Genomic DNA, 20,341 nt, shown 5'->3' on the forward strand with positions numbered 1-20,341 from the left:
ATCTCTGAACCTTGACTCTTGGGGTTTCTAGGGCCCTGTCTTTAGAATGTCTGAATTAACCATTTCTTTGTTTTGGGTTCAGAGCCTCCTTCTTGGCTTCTGTGTGTTAAGTCTGCAACTCATGGCTACATTACAGGTCCCTGCTTCTAGAACTGATTTTGATAGCTTGATTCCTGTATCTCAGTTGTCTATTTTTCCCTCTAGTTGTCTGAGGAGTCTGATCTCTGCTTGGTTCTTCTTTCTAGGACTTCTAGAAAGTCCTATCAGCTAGAAAGGCCTTTCTATCAGCTTCAATCACAGCCCTTACACTGGCTTCCAGTAACTTACATTATGAGTTAAGACATGTATTCAGCTCTGTAGCTGTTAAAAAGTAAGCATGCATGATGGAAAGATGTCCAAGAAATACTATTTATTGGAAAAGCAAGTGGTAGTTAGTAAGTCTAGTGTTTGCGCTGTTGTTGAGAAATAAAAACTCTATATACTTCCTGATGTATGCCTAGAATATGTCTGGGAGAAAACAAAGACATTGTTCGTGGTGCCTTTCGGAAGGTACCCATGGGAAGTCTGACACACTTAAACATCTGTTATATGGTTGAGGATAGAGTTATTTTCTTTTTTCCCCAGAAATTAGCTTAGTTATATAAAATTGAGACCTTTTATGTTTTGTTTTGCAGAAATGAGTAAGGTAATAAAGAGACACCCTATAATTAGGGTGGTGTTTTAGGAAAAGCAGAAGTTCTGTTTTTAATGGAAAAAAAAGGTGTTTTTTTTTCTTAAAGTGGTGATAAAGAAGTTTATTGGAAGAGAGTACATTTCAAAGAGTCAAGAGTCGGCCCGAGCCTTAATGGAAAAAGTTTCATCTGACCCTTTGACATGATATTTACATGTATAATTTATGCTGAAATTATATCTTACAGTTGAGAAAACCAGCAGATGAAAAATTAGAGGAATTTTGGATTGATTTCAACCTAGGAAGTCAGAGTGTAACTTTTTATATAGACAATACTGAGGTAATCACATTTGATTTCTGTTTAAATTTAAGTGCTTAGACACTGTTCGTATGCAAGTATGTGTTATGTACTCATGAATTTCACTTTTTTCCCCCCCAAGAGTGCTCTGTGGGACTCAGTAAGACTTTTCAAGGAAGCAGTAATTAATTTCAGCATAATAGGTAAGATGATAATTGAACTACCCCACATTTAATTCAGAGTATTATTTCTGTTTATAGTTGCAGTATATGTTTAGTTAATTATAGTCTTTGATTATGCCTTGAAGTAGAAGAGAGGCAGTGTAGTGTGGTGGAAGGACCATGATGCTCAGGACCAGCATGCAGGGGACCAAGACTGGTGACTTCTTTGCTTTGTGACTTTGGAGTTCCATTACTTGCCTTGTTTTTTCATTGTAAAAATGGTTTAGTTTTACAAAAAATAAAAATATAATTACTATATGATCTAGCAATTTCACTTCGAGGTATATATCCAGAAGAATTGAAAGCAGGACTTGAAGAGATGTTTATACACCCATGTTCATTGTAGCATTATTCACAGTAGCCAAAAGGCAGAAGTAACCTAAGTGTCTATCAGTGGATGAATAGATAAAAAAATATGGTGTATACCTACAGTGGAATATTAGCAGCTTTAAAAAGGAAAGAAATTCTGACACATGTGACAACATGGATGAACCTTGGGGACATTATGCTAAGTGAAATAAGCCAGTCACAAAAAGACAAATACTGTGTGATTCTACTTAATAAGGCATTTAAAGTATTCAAATTTATAGGAACGGTAGAATGGTGTTTACCAAGGGACTGTCGGGAGGGGAAAATGGGGAGTTGTTGTTTAATGGGTACAGAGTTCACATTTTCAAGATGAAAAGTTCTGGAGATCAGTTGTACAACAATGCGAATATATATAACACTACTGAACTGTACACTTAAAAATGATTAACATTATAAATGTTATGTTTTGTACCACAATTAAAGAAATGGTTATAGTACATGCTTTCTCCTTCCCATAGATTTATAATAATGAGTTTATGTGGGTATATCTCAATTCTGTCTAAATATTATCCCTTTGACTTCCCTGTCTTAAACCTGTCACTCACCTTTCTTCTTAGATTGGTAGATAGAGTGGATCATGAAATCAGGTGGGTGCAAGTAACTTGTTAGTCCACTTCAGCATTTCAGCTCTTAATCATGCTTGATCAGGGTTCCTGAATTGGGTCTTTAAAAAACAAGGAGACATTTTTGAAAGTAACTTAGTATATATATAATTTTTAAGTAATTGGATTTATTGAAGATTTAAAACTAAATATAATGTGATTATATGGGTATTATACTTCACTTGTGGGTCAGCTTGCATATTTATACCAAAATAATAAAAATGCAAAATTGGAATCATAGACAAGAATAAAATAGTATCAACAAGGGCTAGTCTAAAATGGCCACCATGGGGATTCAAATTTGCTGCCTAGCTTCCTGAGAGCTAGTGAAACATGATCTATACCATGATTTTTCTCACACAAGTCCTTTGTAGCCTCGAACTCTAACTGAAGGTTCTCCCATGGAACCAATTAAGATAAAAGTAATCCTTCCTCAGCCCTGAGTTTCCCTTGGTGGATTTCCTATATACATAAGTTAACTTCATTGTCCTGTTAAACAATAATTTTTGAAAAGGTGAAATCATAACCCTCATGAAAATATTACACGAATGTGAGTTGAAGACTTTATTTAATTCATTAATTAATGAGGCAACCAGTAAGATGTAAAAAACCAATTCAAAGAGTTTTCAGAGAACTATACATATATAAGCACTGAGAAAATTTGTAAATAGATTTGAGAGTAGACAATTTCATTCCACAGACACAATTATTTTGAATTTATCATCAGTTTTCATTATCATCAGTTTTCTACAATTCAGAAATTTGTAAAATAGCTCAAAGACAATAAAAAGTGTAGATATCCCAGAAAGGATTCTACAATAGATAGGCACCCAGTAACTTTTTTGTGCATTTAAAAACATTCCACAATTTTCTGTATGTGGTTCTTTTCTGTGATTGTGAAAATTTGTTCTGATGTGCAGGAATTTTTAATTTCTCCTGTTGCCTATTAGAAAAAGAAGGACACTTGGGACAGGGATAGATTAGGTAGTAAAGCAAATGGCAGAAGAGGAGGAGGAGAGACTTTCACTGTGAAACTCTATGAATGAAGGGAAAGATGAAGAGAAGTGAGCCTTGATTTTGGAACTATATCTGTTGGCATGTGAGGAGGCTCCAGTTGGAAGAACTGAGAGAGATGGTAAAAGAAAACTGTTGCCTTTACTCGCAACACTTCTGACACCAAATGTGTAGCTTTCCCCCTCACATTAAGCAATTCTGACACTAACTACTTGGAGTTAGTGCAGACCCCACAGGTTGATGGCTCAGCCCCCCACTTGCAAGTCCCAGGTGGTCACCTGCACTTCTGGCCACCCAGCTACAAATCTGGGGTTCCCACAGCCTCCTTGTCATGTTTGATAGTTTGCTATCCTGGCTCACAGAACTCAGGGAAACACTTAAGTTACCAGTTTATTATAAAGGATATAATCAAGGATACAGATGAACAGCCAGCTGAAGAGGTACAGAGGGTGAGATCCAGAGGTGTCCTGAGTGCAGGAGCTTCTATCTCTGTGAAATTGGGGTACACCACCCTCCTGGCACAAGGATGTGATCACCAACCTGGAAGCTCTCCCAAACCCTAGTTTAGAGATTTTTGTGGAGGCTTTACCATGTAGCCATGATCAATTATTAACTCAATCTCTGACCCTTTGCCCCCCCCCTCCCCCCCGGAGAGCTGAAAGTTCCAACCCTGTAATCATGCTTTAGTCTTTTGGGGACCAGTCCTCCATTCTGATGCTGTGTAGAGGCCCCCAGCCCCAGTCACCTCATTAGCATACAAGACACTCATCACTGCCGGGATTCTAAGGGTCTTAGAAGCGCTTGTGTCAGGAACAGGGGTCAAAGACCAACTATTAGAAGAATGATGCTCCTAGCACCCCTAGCACTCAGGAAATTACAAAGGTTTTAGGAGGTCTGAGTCAGGAACCTGGGGAGAGGCGAAATATGTATTTTTTATTGTGTCACAGATGGAAAGAGTTAACAGTTAAGTAGTCACAGAATTGGAAAGATAACATACATTAGCTTGGAGTACCTCTTATCTGTAGTAAAGGAAAGGCATTTCTAAATACCTCCCTAGAAATGTAAATTAAGTGTAATCATAAATATAAGGTAAGAGTAACTTAATTTATATAGTCATTACCTGTTACTATTATTGGGTTGTCGGAAAAGTCATGATGTATTTTGTCTGTTTTTCAAAGGTCATTTGTTTATGTAGAAAACAAAGATCAATCAATGATGTATTGCCCATTTTATTCGATAACCTTTTGCCATCTTTCAGTCAGCTTCATAATTCCTCGTTCATAGAAGGACCTGTCTTTATTTGCAAAAAACTGAACAAGGTGCTGATTTACAGCCTTATCTGAATTGAACATTATATCATGCAAGGAGTTTTGAAGAGAGCGAAACAAGTGGAAGTCTGATGGCGCAAGGTCATACGAGTATGGTGGGTGTGGCAACACATCCCATCCAAGCTCCAATCATTTTTGGACGGATGATCAAACTTGTGTGTGTGGTCTCGCGTTGTCACGATGGAACACAACTCTTTTATAATTAACAAGCTCTGGACATTTCTGGATGATGGATTCGTTCAAATTGTCCAATTGCTGACAGTACACATTCAAATTGATTGTTTGGTTCCTTGGTAGGAGTTCGAAAAACACGACACCTTTAACATCCCACCACACTGAGAGCATAACCTTTCTCTGTCTGCTTTCAATGTTGTTTGAGGCGAATCATCACATCGGGACCAAGACCGTTTGCGCACCACATTGTTGTAAACAATCCACTTCTCATTACCAGTTATCAGTCGCTTCAAAAAAGGATCGTTTTCCTCACATTTAATGAGCATATTGCAGATGTTTATATGTGCTGTCAAATGAACTTCTTTGAGTTCATGCGGAATCCAAATACCGAGCTTGCTTATGTATCGCAGCTTCTTGAGGTATTGGGAACGCTTGAATGATGGATGTTCAGTGTTTCTGCAATCCCTTGTGTCGTGTAATGTGGTTTGACTCGATCAATGCCTTTATTTTGTTGTCATCAATCTCGGTGGGCCTCCCTGACTGAGGAGCATTGTTGAGATCAAAATCACTAGCACAGAATTTCATGAACAATCGTTGGCACTGACGTAGAGCATTGTCACCATAAACTTTATGCAACTTTTCACAAGCTTGATGAGTGTTTTTCCCTTTATGGAAGTAAAACAGTAAAATATGACAAAAATGCACAGTTTGGTCTTCCATTGTCAACTTGTTATAAAATCTCCAAAACTCAACCAAATCCCTTAATTTTTTTTAGAATGAAGCTAGAACTGTCAGCTGTGAAATGACATAGCAATAACAGATGCGAATGACTCTAGTACTTCCAAAAATGAACTAGTGCTACCTGTTGCAACATGCATCATGACTTTTCCGACAACCCAATAATTTAAAATACATAAAATATCATTGTATTTACTCTAAGTCAATGTTTTAGAAGGACTTTCATAGGTTTTCTGACTGTGGTACCCCTAAATTGCTTTTCAAATTTTAAGTTCCTGAACTCCAAACCTTGCTACTGTAGTGGTTTTCAGGAACCAACTCGCCAAAGTTAATATTCTGTATTTCATTAATATATCACATTTCTATGAGACTTCATAATTTACAAAGTGCCTCACAATATCTGGAGGAGGTAGATGTTACTACTTTCTTTTTTTTATAGCCAAGGAAACTGAAGACTGTCTAGCAAACTCGACAAGCATGATCTTAGTTTTTTATGCATAGCCCTTCTTTTTAAGGAGTTGGCAAGGTTTTAGTAGTATGTTGAGTGCTTGAAGCAGTCCTCAGGTCATTTCTTCTGACTTTTGTCTGTCTGCATTGGATCCTACAGACCATTAGCTGTTTACTTTTTAGATAATGTTTGAATTACTTTTGTTGCAGGGTTTCATAGACTTTTCCTTGAGTGACTAGATGTTCAGTAAGATCAGTATTTGGTGGGATTGCCGAGCTTTGCTCTAAGCCAACACTGTCCTCTAGAAATATTGGGTTGTCAGAAAAGTCTATGACATATTTTTTCTATGTTTTTCATTGCAAAAATGCATCCTGACTTTTCCGACAACCCAATATAATGTGACAACAGTTTAGTGGTTACCAGAAGGTAAGGGGGGAAGGGAAGAGGTAGAAGATGGTAAAGAAGATCAATATATGGTGATGGAAGGAGAACTGACTCTGGGTGGTGAACACACATTGCAATATGTAGATGACGTATTACAGAATTGTACACTTAACACCTATATAATTTTATTAACCTATGTCACCAAATTAAAAAAAGAAATATAATGTGAGTGACATATTTAATATTAAATTTTCAAGTAGCCACATAAAAAGTTTTTCTAAGTGGATTAATTTTGTTAAAACCATGTATTTAACTCAGTATATCCAAATAGTAGCATTTTAACATGCAATTAATTTGAAAAATTTATGAGATATTTTTGCCTTCTCTTTTTTTGTACCAAGTCTTCACAAGCTGATATGTATTTTATGCTATGGCACCATCTCAGTTTGTACTAGCCCTACTGCAAATACTTAGTAGCCACAGATCTAGACATAGATGTGTCTTACTCTTTTTTTCCTATTTCCATTCTCATCAATTTGTGACTGTTGGTTTTGCCTACACTTTCATAGACTTGACTCTCTTTTCTGCTACTTCCAACTCAGCATGTGCTTACTGTGGCTTATTATTGGATTCTCCTTGAATTTTGTCCTAAGCTATTTTCTCTTCTATAGCCAATTACTAATTGTCAGTACGGTGCTGGCATCCTGGAAGAAATTCCACAATGAGACTGTTGTCTGAAAAACAGTCCTCTCTCTAGGATGTTTCCATTTTTCTTCTTTAAGAAGGGGCATTTAAATGAAGGTAGATTATTCCATCTTGCATATTGTGAATAGTGACTTTTAATTTGAATTTCAGAAATGAGTGGGATCTGAGAGAAAGAATCAGAATGAATGGTGTCCTTAATATATTGGAAAGTAAAATACCTGTTGCATATGATAGCTTGTAGTCACAAAATGCTCTTTGAAAAGTAGACAGAATTTTAGAAGACAAAATGATTTTCATTGCTATGCTGCTAAGTTACTTTATTTCTGCAAGACTAAACACTTAATCCTATAAACACACACAATCTAATAAAAATAACTTCAAAGTAACTTTATTTAATTTTTTTTCAAGTTTTCATTGCAGAAATACCTGGACAGTTGACAAATATCATAGTGCAGTTATTTAAAATTATGAAATTTTAAAGTGAAAATTTTCAGCATGTTGATATGCATTGGTATATTTTATTGTTTGCTAGAAACTGAGACGAAGAAGATGTTCATCATTCACTTGAAGCCTGTTAATATCAGAAACAAAGAAGTGAGGAAAATAGAAATCCATTTTGATTTGCAATTCAACATATCACAAGCCTCCATTGAAACTTTTGGAGAAGACAAACAGATGGCAGGTTTAATTCTTTTTAATTATTTGACTGTGTTTTAGGATGTTTTCATATCTCTTAAATTTCCATGTTGGATTTTTAAAAATTGAAATATAATTGATATATAACATTATACAGTCATGTGCTGCATAACAACGTTTCAGTCAATGACAGACTGTGGTCCATGAGATTATAATGGAGCTGAAAAATTCCCATCACCTAGTAATATTACAGCCCTCATAATGTAGCACAAGGCATTACGTGTTGGTGATGCTGGTGTAAACAAACCTGCACAGCCAGTTGTATAAAAGTATAGCACATAAAATTATGTGCAGTACGTAATACTGATAATGAGAATAAACAACTATGTTATTGACGTATGTGTTTACTATACTATATTTTTATCATTACTTTAGAGTGTACATTATTTACTTATAAAAAAAGTTTGCTATAAAACAGTATGCTGTGTTTTGCTGGTAGCAGCCTCATATATCTGGTGTTTACTATGCCTTTTGATTGCATCATTTTCTCTTGTGTTTGTTTTAAAGTCATGTTGTTTTGTACCATAACGTGCTGTACAGGCTTCTAGCCTAAGAGCAATAGGCTAGAGCATACAGCCTAGATGTGTCATAGGTTATACCATATCTAGGTTTGTGTGAGTGTACTCTATGATGTTCGCACAATCACAAAAATCACCTAACAATGTATTTATCAGAACATATCTCTGTCATTAAGTGCTGCATGACTGTAATAGTTTCAGGTGTACAACATAATGATTCGATATTTGTATATGTAGCAAAATTATCACCACAATAAGTCTAGTTAACCGCCATTGCCATATTTAACAATTCTTTTTTCTCACGATGAGAACTTTTAATGTACTCTCTTAGCAACTTTCAAATATGCAATTTCTGTCTATTTCTCCCTTTAGATCTGTTAACATTTGTAGATACTCTTATGTTAATTGCATAAATATTTATAAATCTTCTATTGCTGGATTGACCCCTTTATCATTAATGTAATAATCTTCTTTGTCTCTTATTACAGTCTTTGTCTTAAAACCTATTTTGTCTGATATAAGTATAGCTACCCCAGCTTTCTTATGGTTTCCATTTGCATGGAATATATTTCCCATCCCTTCACTTCTAGTCTATGTGCGTCCTTATATCTGGCAGCATATAGATGGGTCTTTTTTGTTTTTTTCCCCCCATTTAGCCCTCTGTGTCTTTTTTTTTTTTAGCTGAGCCATTCTGTCACCTGTTGGCAGCTCAGCGGCTTCTCAGCTCAGGCCGGGATTTGAACCGCTGTTGCTCAGAGCTCGCACTCTTGAGCAAGCTCTTAACCAACTGAGCTACTCAGCCGACCCCCTCTGTGTCTTTTGATTGGAGAATTGAATTCATTTACATCTAAAATAATTATAGATAAGTATATACTAATCACCATTTTGTTAATTGTTTTCTAGTTGTTTTGTACTTCCGCTGTTCCTTTCTTCTTCCGTTGCTCTATTTCTGTGTGATTTTATGATTTCCTGTAGTGATATGGTTAGATTCCTTTTTCTTCCTTTTTTTGTATCTCCTATAGGCTTTTGTTTTGTGGTTACCATGAGACTTACACAAAACAACTAATAAGAGTCTATTTTTAAGTTGATAAGAATTTCAGTTGGATTACATCCTAAAGCTCTACATTTTTACTTTCCCTTCACATTTAATTTTTTTTGATGTTACAATTTACATCTCTTTAGCTTAAGTATCCCTTAAAGTATTGTAGTAATAGTTATTTTTACAATTTTTGTTTTTTAACTTTCATACTAGCTTTATAAGAAATTAACTCACTACCTTTACAATATTAAGATTATTCTGAATTTTACTATATATTTACCTTTACCAGTGAAATTTATAGTTTCCTATGTTTTCCTGTTACTAATCAGCATCATTTCATTTAAGCTTAGAGAAGTGCCTTCAACATTTTTTGTAAGGACTGTTTAGTAGTGATGAACCCCTTTAGCTTTTGCTTGTCTGGAACACTGTCTGTCCAATTCTGAATAACAGCTTTGCTGGCGGGGGGTGGTGAGGGGAAGGGTATTCTTGGATGGAAGTATTTAAATTCAGCACTTTAAATATATTGTGTCACACCTTTAGCCTGCAAAGTTTTTGTTGAGAAAACTGATAGTCTTATGAGGTTTCTCTGGTATGTAACAAGTTTTTCCCTTGCTCTTTAAAAATTTTATTCTTGTTTTTAGCTTTTGACACTTGAATTATAATGTGTCTCGGTGTGACTCTCTTTGTGTTCCTTTTTCAATCCTCTTCAGGCTTCCTAGATCTGGATGTCTGTTTCCTCATGCAGGTTAGGGAGGTTTTCAGCTGTTATTTCTTCAAATAAGCTTTCTGCCCCACCTTTCTTTCTTCTCCTTCTGGGACGCCTGTAATATGAATGTTTGTTCACATGATGCTGTTCCGTAAGTCACTTACACTAGCCTCACTTTTTTCATTTTGCTGCTCTGATTGAGTTCTACTGCCCTGCCCTGTCTTCAAGATCACTGTTCCTTTCTTGTGTTTCATCTAGTCTGCAGCTGAACCCCTGTAATGTGTGTGTGTGTGTGTGTGTGTGTGTGTGTGTGTGTGTGTGTGTGTGTGTGTTAGTTTAGTTATTGTGTCCTTAAGTTCTGAGACTTCTATTTGGTACTTCCTTATTTTTCCTATGTCGCTGTTGAAGTTCTCACTGTGTTCACCCATTATTTCCCCAAGTTTGGTGAGCATTTTTATGAGTATTATTTTGAACTGTTTATCAGGAAAATCATTTATCTCCTTTTCATTAAGGTCTTTTTCTGAGGTTTATTTTGTTTTCATTTGGAAGCTATTCCTTTGTTTCTTCATTTTCCTTGACTCTCTGTGTTGGTTTCTATGCGTTAGATAAAACAGCCACCTCTCTCTAGCTGAAGGAGTGGCTTCATAAGGAGATGAAACTTATTGTTCAACCTTGTCCTAGCTCTTGGTTGTCTCTCAATCCTTTGTGACCATCTGAGCAGCTTCTTTTACTTTTAGTGGCTCCCAGTATTTGAGGTTATGCCAAGAGCTGTCAGTGTCCCAAAGGGGAGGTGGATCTCAGTCAGCACTTAGATTCAGGCTGATTGGAAACCAGACCATCAGGCATCAGCTTTTTTTTTTTTTTTTAAAGATTTTATTGGGGAATTGGGGGAGGCGAATAGTGCTGGGGAATTGGGGGAAGGGGGAACAGACAAGTTGCTGTCCTTTTGTTTTTCAGTCTAGCTGTGGAGGACGTCGCTTCACTGGCCCATGTTGGTATTATCATTGCGCTCTTCCCGGGCGAGGCAGATCAGTCGCCGGCCTCTGGACGGCCGCTCATGGCAGCTCTTGGCAGCTCACATCGGCTGCCGGCTGCTCATGCTGGCTGCTGGCCACACATGGTAGCTTATGGCAGCCCACTGCAGCAGGGGCTGCAGCCTCCACTGTCGCCGGCGACTCACGGCAGCCCAGCTCCAGGTTGAGCTGCTGCTCACCATCTTAGCTGTAGAGGGCAGTGTCATGTGGGATCCGAACCGGGGTCCCACTGCTCAGAGCTGGCTTCCCAAGCCAGCTCTTAACCAACACGCCACTTGGCTGGCCTGGCATCAGCTTTTAAATATGCAAATATATATAGTCCTGTGGTATTGTGAGCGCAAACCCCACTGTCCACTAGAGCCAGGTGATCTAGAGGTATACCCTGGCTGGCAGCCACAAAAATTGGGGTGCCAAGTGATGGTATGAACTCCTTTTGGGGAGATACTGATGAGCTATAGTGAGGCAGAGGGTGAGTACAAAATTGGCATCCACTGCCCTTTGTTTTGGAGTAGCCCCTAGACATGTGCCCAACCAGAAATCTGCCCCTCTGGCCAGAGCTTTAGGAGATGCAAATAGGCCCTTTTGAAAGAAAGACTGGGGGTATGTTGTAGTCTGCTGTGTGTGCTGTGCCCTGGGGGTGGTAGCCAGCCAAGAACTCAAGTTGTTACAGTCCTATGGAGCACAGAAATGGAAGCCCTGAGGGCCACCAACCAGGCAATCAAAGGGTGTACCTGGGTGGTAGCCACCAAAACTGGGGCACCAGATGCATGCACAAGCTGCCCTCTGGGAGATCCTGGTGCTCTGGGGCACAGAAGAGGGATACTGCGAAGATAGCACCTGTCCTCCAAGGTCTCTGGAGAGGTGTATAGTCGGCCCTGAGATGTGTGTTTAATTAGAAGCATACAACAGCTCTCAGGCAGCAGCTATGAAGATAAGCAAATAGGTCACTTTCACAGGAAGGCAGGACAGCTCAGTGCTGTGTCTCTGCTGTGTCCTGAGGATCATAGCTGGTTAAGAATTCTTTCTTCATTGGTTACAATCCTGAGGGACCTGTGAGTTTACGTCCCGCTGGCCACCAGAGCCAGGCAACTTAGAGGTATCCCCTGTGCGGCAGCTACAAAAACCAGGGCACAAGATGAGAATACAAGCTCCCTTCCAGGAGACATTGGCAAGCTAGAGACGGTAAAGCGAGAGTGTAAAGATGGTGCTTTCTGGCCTCTCTCCCCAGAGAGTATTTTGGTAGGCTCCTAGATATGTGTTCAATTATATGCCTGCTCCTGAGATTGATGCTTTAAGATAAGCACATAAACCTGTTTCACCGAGAGTCTGTGCACTTTCCGGTTGGTTGCCTCCATGCTGGGTCCTGGGGCAGGTGAGTCTGCATGTACAAGTCCTTTAAGAGCTGTTTCTCAGTTTGTTATAGCCTTGTGGGTCTCATCGATGCAAGCCCTGCTGGCTTTCAAAGCTAGATTTCTGGGAGCTTATCTCTCAGGTGCAGGTCTTAAAAGTTGGAGTACCAGATGTGGGGTTCAAATCCTTTGCTCCTCAGGGAGAAATTTGGGATTCTGAGTTTCTTCCCCATTGTGGGTTGCCATGCTGGTGGTGGGGTTTATGGTCCGATTGTGTTTCAACATCTGCCTGCATCAATGTGAGTTTTTTCTTATTCATCTGATGTGTAGGAATCATTCAGCTAGATTTAGGGTTTTTTTCCCGAGGAAATTGTACTTTATACAGCTGAAGATTGGTGTGTGTGGGAGGAGGTGAGTTCAGAATCTTCCTACCTTGCCATCTTGAACCAGAACTCTTTGTTGGATTTTGAGGTGAACATCTGATCAAGCAGAAGGATTGATCTTTTGCTTGCCATTTAATAAGAGTTGAGAGTTCTGAGTTCTAATCCTTTTCATGCATTACTGTCTTAACTATGTAGGATACAAAGCCTCTTTGTGCCTTGAAAGGCTTTATTTTATTTATTTTGAACAGCTGAAAATTTTTCTAGGGTAATATCACCTCCTCACCACACTCTTCCAGAAGCTCTGAGGATACTCGCCATGGACTCCTTGGCCCTTGCTTATCTCTCAGCTCCTTGAGGATGAGGGAAATCACTAGGAATAGGATGTCTTTGGGAGTTTTCCAACAGTTCTGTCTACTACTGGTCTTATCTTGTGGAAATGGTCTGAGCTTTGTATAGACGGCTATGGTCTCCGTCTTACTGAGACTTTCCCATTTATATACAAGAACAAGAAGCCTTTCTCTATCACAGACAGTAGGCAGGGCAAAGAAATCTGTGACAAAAATACATAAACCACTGGCCAATGGGTTGAATTACGATTTGGAGACCTGAGGGAGGATGTATTGGCCTGGTTTCCTTTTGGCTTTGAGTGGTATATAAAAACATTCTATACATGTTAAAGTGCTCTGCAAATATACCTTCCAAAGACTTACCCATGAGAAGACCATTTTATGGATAAGGATGAGAAATAAAAGTAGAATCAATCAATAAAAAAACTTATCATATTATATGAGTTGGCCTGATGCTATAGGTTTGCCTTTACTTGTGGAAAACATCAGAATTATATGTGTCTCCACATTTCACAAAGTGAATAAAATGTTTCGGGAGAAAACTGGGCTTCGCACGCTGTTAAGCTACAGTTCCTGGACCATGAGACCCTGTGAAGAAGGGGTGGGTATGGTGAGTGCCTACAGTTGGGAACTCACTGCAGACCCATTCCAAGAGGTTTAGTCCCTGAGAAAAGCAGGAATAGAAGTTACAAGAGCTCAGACTTGGGACAGAGGAAGGAAAGGCTGTGAAGACTCCAGGATGGGAATGGCCGAGAGCAGGGAAGTGGTCAGCCAGAGCTGGTCTTGGAGGAAGGATATAGATTAACAAGCTGGAAACAGTGAAATGATCCTTCAAAAGAGGACACACTTCTGATTTATCAATGTGCTATTTCTGAGCTTTAAGGTTTCCTTAAAAATTTAAAAAAGATAACTGGTTTTAAAAGTCATGTGAGCTGGCTTGCATTTCAGATGTTACCCAACCAGACCAAAATCTCAGACCTTGACGAGTATGAAAAAGAAGACACTGAGATTCCTCCTATCAGCCGCAAAAGAGAGACAGGTATATTGGGAAATAACAAAATTTCTTACTCTGAATTCCCTATGAAAATAATGATAAAACCTTACTTGGAAGAGGTCACTGAAAATCTATGATCGTATAAGAGTCATACATGTATCATTATACCTTTTCAGAAAGAAAACCTGCAAATAGCCTTGAATCATTTTCCCCACCCAATACAGTCTCTCTTGTGGGTCAGTTGGAAATGATAAAGGAGAAAAAAATGATGTGGGTGGCAGGAAACAGGGCTGTGGAGGGGCCCGTCTACCTATAAAGCTGGCCCTATACAGATCGTGTACCCCTTATGAGTTTTCCAATACCACTTTAGATTTCCAGTTTGATTTGAGACCTGACCTAATTTAGCAGTCTTGCCAAAAGGTGGTGATGTCTCTGTCCTGTGGGTCCCACGAAGAGCAACTGGAGAGTGTGCCTGCTATTGTGCGTGGATATTGTTATCACTTTTCAGTGCTCTTTTCTTCATGTGTACAGGCCAGGCAGAAGAATCCACCGAGCTGGTGGAGTTAATGAGTGCTGAAGATGACCACTGCCTAATAACTCTCCCGGTAAATGACCAGTCTGAGCTTGCGGTGAGTGAGGGGACCGGGGGACAAGATTCTGGACTGTGTCAGGTGGAAGCCGCCTCTCCTGGCTTGTAGTTCTTTTTCTCCAGGACAACCATCTGTCTCTTTTTTGACTATCCCCCTCCTTTAGATTCTTTTTGCCTGCTGTATTTATGCGATCTCTCCTTTCTCTCAACTTGGCTCTCCCATGGAATGTGTGACTTGGCTGGCTCTGCCTTGTTCTCTCATTTGGGATCTGGAGACTTAGATGGAGGGAAAGGACCCCAATTTTTGGAGTCAGACCTGCTTTTTACTTACTACCTGTAAGAATTGGTTGTATTACTTAACATCACTGACCCTGAAACTTATCTATAAAAGAGAGGTAATAGCTTTGTCACAATGTGCACCTCTTAGGATTAAAAACAATGTATGTATGGCGCCTAACATACTGCCTAGCATATATAGGTATTCTGCCCCTTTTTCCTTTTCTTATATTTGATTACCTGGACACATTATACAGAAGTGTGATGATAGTGTAATGATTTTTTTTTAAACATACCAAAGATTATTCCTCCAGATGGTTGGTGTCCTTGGGTAGCTTTATGTGTATCCCAACAATTCTGATGCTATTGAAAACATTTTAGTAAGTTTTCCTTGGATGTTTCCTTTAGTAACTCTGGGACACTGTCTTTGATAGTAGCAAATATTCTCCTGAGGGTGGATGTCAATTTTTTGAAACAGCCAACAGTCATTTGGAGCCAAGTCAAATAAACAAAGAGCTTAATATCTTACTATTCAGTGGAAATGTGGTTCTTTGGAGCTGTAAAGTGGCTCCAAATAAATTTCAAAAGAGGGTTTCAAAGGCACCATAATTAAATACATATTTTTTCTGCAGCAGACAAAGACAGCTGATAGTTCACCTGAAAAACTGAAACTGAGTGATACACGACAAGGTCAGATTTCAAAATCTATCATCAAAAAGACTTGAGTGGTATATTTACATGTAAATATTTAGTTGAGAAGCTTAACAATTTTTGTTTTTAATTTTCACCATTAGAAGTTACTTCAGAACATGAGCATTCTTCAGATTTACAAGAACCATCAGTAAAAATGCTGGTTCCTCAATTAAATGACACATCCAGGTAAGTGATTTTCAACACTAAAAAATCATGTAGATTGCTTGTAATGTGACTAGTTAATGTACAAGTCAACTGTCCAGGTTCCCCCTTTCTTGCATCTGGCCACGCTCCACACAAGAAGAGCATTGTGTGTAGTTTTCTGTAAAATGATTTGAGCAGTGCTGCAATGTTCTGATCTATGGGTCTTTACTATTATACCTCCAGTGTTATCTTTGGTGATATATTTTTCTGCAGCAAAACACTGAATATTCCCAGCCAGAAAACATATATCACTGGCATTAATTTATTTGCCACTTTTCCATGTAGGCCTCTGAAGAACAGGTCCTAGGACAAGTGATTTCTTTTTATAGCTTTGAGATATAATTGTAATGAAATAAATTGTACATTTTAAAAGTGTATAATTAGATGAGTTTTGACATATGTCTATACCCAGGAACCATCACTACAGGCAAGTAATGACCATATCCATCATCACCAAGAATTTCCTTCTGCCCCTTTGAAAAATCCCATCCTCCTGCCCTTCTTCACCCCCACTATCAAAACACACTCAAGAAAAAAACAGATAACCTGGATAGCCCCATATCTTTTAAAGAAATGGAATTTATTGTTAAAAACCTTCCCAATCAGAAAACTCCAGACTTACATGGATTCACTGATAAATTCTACCAAACATGTTAGAAAAATATAATACCAGTGCTACATAAACCTTCCAGAAAATCGAAGAGGAGGAAATACTTATGAACTGATTCCATGAGACTGGCATTACCCCAATATCAAAACTGGATAGAGATATTATAAGAAAATTATAGGCCTATAGCCCTTATGAACATGGATGTAAAACACTTAACAAAATTTTAGCAAATCAAATACAACAATATAAAAATAATTATTCTGGGACTGAAAGTTTGATTTAACAGTAAAAAAATCAGGTAATTTATTATGTTAGGAAACAAAAATAAAAATATGATCCTAGTCGATACAGAAAAAATATTTGACAAAATTCAATATCTGTTCCTGATTAAAAATGCTCAGGAAGTTAGGTATAAAAAGGAACTTTCTCAATTTATTAAAGGGCATCTATGAAAAACCTGGTAATAATGTACTTAGTGATGAAAGACTGAATTACTTTCTTTAGGATCAGGTATGAAGGCAAGAATATCTACTCCAATACTTCAATTTGACATTGTAGTTGAGGGTCTAGCCAGAGCAATAAAGCAAGAAAAAGAACTAAAAAGCATTTAGATCAGAAAGAGAGAAGAAAAACTGTATTTGTAGGTGGTATGATCATCTAAGTAGAAAATTCAGTGGAATCTACAAAAAGACCTCTAGAACTAGTGAGTAAATTTTTAAATGTATGATTATATTTAAAAAATTGTGGTAAAATACATATAACAAAATTTACCATCTTTATTAGAATTTCTAAAATTAGACTGTACCAAGTGTTGGTGAGAATTTGGAGCAACTGGAACTCTAATACACTGCTGGTAGATTTCTAAAATGTTAAATATACACCTATTATGGACCAGCTATTCTTATCATAGGTATTTACTCAAGAGAAATGATAGCATATGTCCATACAAAGGGATGTACATTAATGTTTTTAGTTAACTTTGTTTGTAACAGTCCCAAACTGGAAACAACCCAAATGTCCACCAATAGATGAATGGATAAACAAATTTTGTTATATCCATACAGTGGAATGCCACTCAGAAATAAAAAAGAATTAACTATTAATGTATACGACATGCATGAATCTCCAAATAATAATGCCAAGTGAAAGAAGTCAGACCAAAAAAAAAAAAAGACTACATATTGTATGATTTCATTTACATAAAATACTAGAAAATGCAAACTAATCTATAGAGACAGAAAGTGGGTCAATGGTTGCCTGGAAATAGAGGTGCATTAGCTGTTTCATTCTCTTTTTTTATTGTGATAAGAACTCTTAACATGAGCTGTACTCTCTTAACAAAATTTTAAGTGCACAATATAGTATTGTTAACAATAGGCACAGTGTTATACAACAAATCTCCAGAACTTGTTTATCTTGCATAATTGAAGCTTTATACATGTTGAATAACAAAAACATGTTTCCTCCTCCCTTCCATGCCTGGAAATCACCATTCTCTTCTCCCATTCTATGAGTTTGACTATTTTAGATGCCTTATATAAGTGGAATCACGCAGTATTTGTCCTTCTGTGACTGGCATATTTCACTTAGCATGATGTCATCCAAGCTCATCCATGTTGTTTTGTATTATAGGATTTCCTTCCTTTTTAAGGCTGACTAGTATTTCTTTGTATGTATATGCCACATTTTGTTTATCCATTCATCCACCAATGGACATTTAAATTGTTTCCATATCTGGGCTATTGTAAATAATGCTGCAATGAACATGGAAGTGAAGGTTTCCCTTCCAGATCCTGATTTGAATTCCATTGGCTATATGGGATTACTGTATCATATAGTAGTTCTATTTTTAAATTTTTGAAGAACTGCCATACTCTTTTGTATAGCAGCTACACCATTTTACATTCCTATGAACAGTGTGCAAGGGTTCCAGTTTCTCCACATGTTCACCAACACTTAGATTATGTTTTTAAAAATAACAAACCATAAAAAGGGGTCAATACCCAAAATATATAAGGAACTCCTACAATTCAGCAGCAAAAAAAAAAAAATCACCTTATTAAAAAAATGCAGAAAGGATTTAAATAGACATTTATTCAAAGAAGACATACAAATGGCCAACAGATACATGAGAAGATAGATGCCTAACATCACTGCCCACCAGGGAAGCTATCTTGTAGCACCCCAGTGGCTTCTAAGGTAGAGACAGACAGGAAGCACTGCTTTGCAGCTTTGCCACAGCTCATTGTTTCATTTATTTATTTGTTTATTAGTTTCAGGTGTACAAAACAATGCAATAGTTACACTTCTCACCCCTCACAAAGTGACAGCCCCCTCCCCCAATCCACCGCCCCCCACCTCTGATATACATATCTATTACAATTCCATTAACTCCACTCCCCACACTGTACTCCACATCCCGTGATTCTATACATATTAAATTATAGTTGACATACAGTATTATTCAATGGCAGCTTCAGATGTACAGTGCAGTGGTCAGGCCTCTACACCGTTCATGAAGTGATCTCCCTAACAAGACATGTGTCCATCTGACACCCTAAAAAATACTTACAGCATTATTTTTGCTGCTTCCTGGATCTCACCCTGCCTTCCTCCTCTTTGTGTGCCTGACCGAGATGGGTTCAACAAAGATTTGAATTGTTTTAAATAATCAGTTGTCAGGCACAGGATCTTTTGAAATGGATTTAAAGTAAGACCTTTGTCTGCTGGATGGGGTACTTCCCATGTGCTCACATCAGATAAAGGGCACATGAAGAAAAAAAAGTTAGGGCTGTGAAGTGAGGGAAGGAGAAGGTGATGGGGGTACAGTTTCATTAATTTGCTATTTTGTTTTAGGAAAGATTCTGCTTTCAAGGGTGACAGAAATCAAGAAACAAGGATGTCGGTAATGAACTAACTTTTATTGTTTGGGGGGCAATACTTCTCAAATTTTAGTTATTTGCATACCATCTTCAAAATTTATCATCACTCTGCTCTTTATCTCTATTTTTCTCAATTAAATTTATTTTAAAAGGAATTATTTCACTTTCTTTTTTCAACACTTAAAAAACATTTTCAGTTACAGTGTACATAAAATATTAATTTCAGGTATACAGCGTAGTGATTAGACATTTATATAACTTATGAGGTGATCCCCAGTAAATCTAGTACCCATCCAACACCATACTTAGTTATTACAATATTATTAACTATATTCCTTATGCTGTACTTTACCTCCCCATGACTATTTTATAACCACCAATCTGTACTTCTTAATCCCTTCTTTTTCATCCATCCCCCTAACCACCCTCCCATCTGGCAATCATCAAAATGTTCTCTGTATCTATGAATTTGTTTCTGTTTTGTTTGTTCATTTATTGTTTTTTAGATTCCACATATAAGTGAAATCATATGGTATTTGTCTTTCCTGTCTGACTTACTCCACTCAGCATAATACCCTCTAGGTCCATCCATGTTGTTGTGGATGGTAAGATTTCATTCTTTTTTATGGTGAGTAATACCCCATTCTATATATGTACCATCTCATCTTCATCCATTTCTCCATTGATGGACACCCACGTTGCCTCCATATCTTGGCTATTGTAAATAATGCCGTAATTAACATGTGGGTGCGCCTGTCCCTTCAAAGTAGTGTTTTGGGTTTCTTAGGGTAAATACCCAGAAGTGGGATTACTCTTGTTCTTTGACTCCTGTTTTAAAGTCTATTTTGTTTGGTATAAGTATTGCTTTTTTTGCTTACTTGTTTCCATTTTCATGAAATATCTTTTTCCCATCCATTACTTTCCAGTCCATGTGTGTCTTTCAATCTGAAGTGAGTCTCTTGTAGGCAGCATATGTAGAGCATTGTTTGTCTCTCCATTCAGATACCATTTGTCATTTGATTGGAGCATTTACTCCATTAATACTTAAAATAATTGTTGATAGATATGTA

At 37.7% G+C, this 20,341-nt stretch overlaps 1 protein-coding gene across 1 annotated transcript in view; it reads left to right on the forward strand.

Moving 5' to 3' along the window:
- The window catches only part of SYCP2L (synaptonemal complex protein 2 like), a 72,233-nt gene that overhangs the window by 24,691 nt on the left and 27,201 nt on the right, over nt 1-20,341 (forward strand). The window contains exons 9-14 of the mRNA XM_019633793.1: nt 675-685; nt 918-1,010; nt 1,111-1,171; nt 7,484-7,629; nt 13,972-14,062; nt 14,549-14,646. Coding sequence (XP_019489338.1) covers nt 675-685; nt 918-1,010; nt 1,111-1,171; nt 7,484-7,629; nt 13,972-14,062; nt 14,549-14,646 — 500 coding nt within the window. The remainder of the gene's footprint in view (nt 1-674; nt 686-917; nt 1,011-1,110; nt 1,172-7,483; nt 7,630-13,971; nt 14,063-14,548; nt 14,647-20,341) is intronic.

The sequence above is a fragment of the Hipposideros armiger genome, unplaced genomic scaffold, assembly GCF_001890085.2.
Source record: "Hipposideros armiger isolate ML-2016 unplaced genomic scaffold, ASM189008v1 scaffold_1410, whole genome shotgun sequence".
Lineage (NCBI taxonomy): Eukaryota > Metazoa > Chordata > Mammalia > Chiroptera > Hipposideridae > Hipposideros > Hipposideros armiger.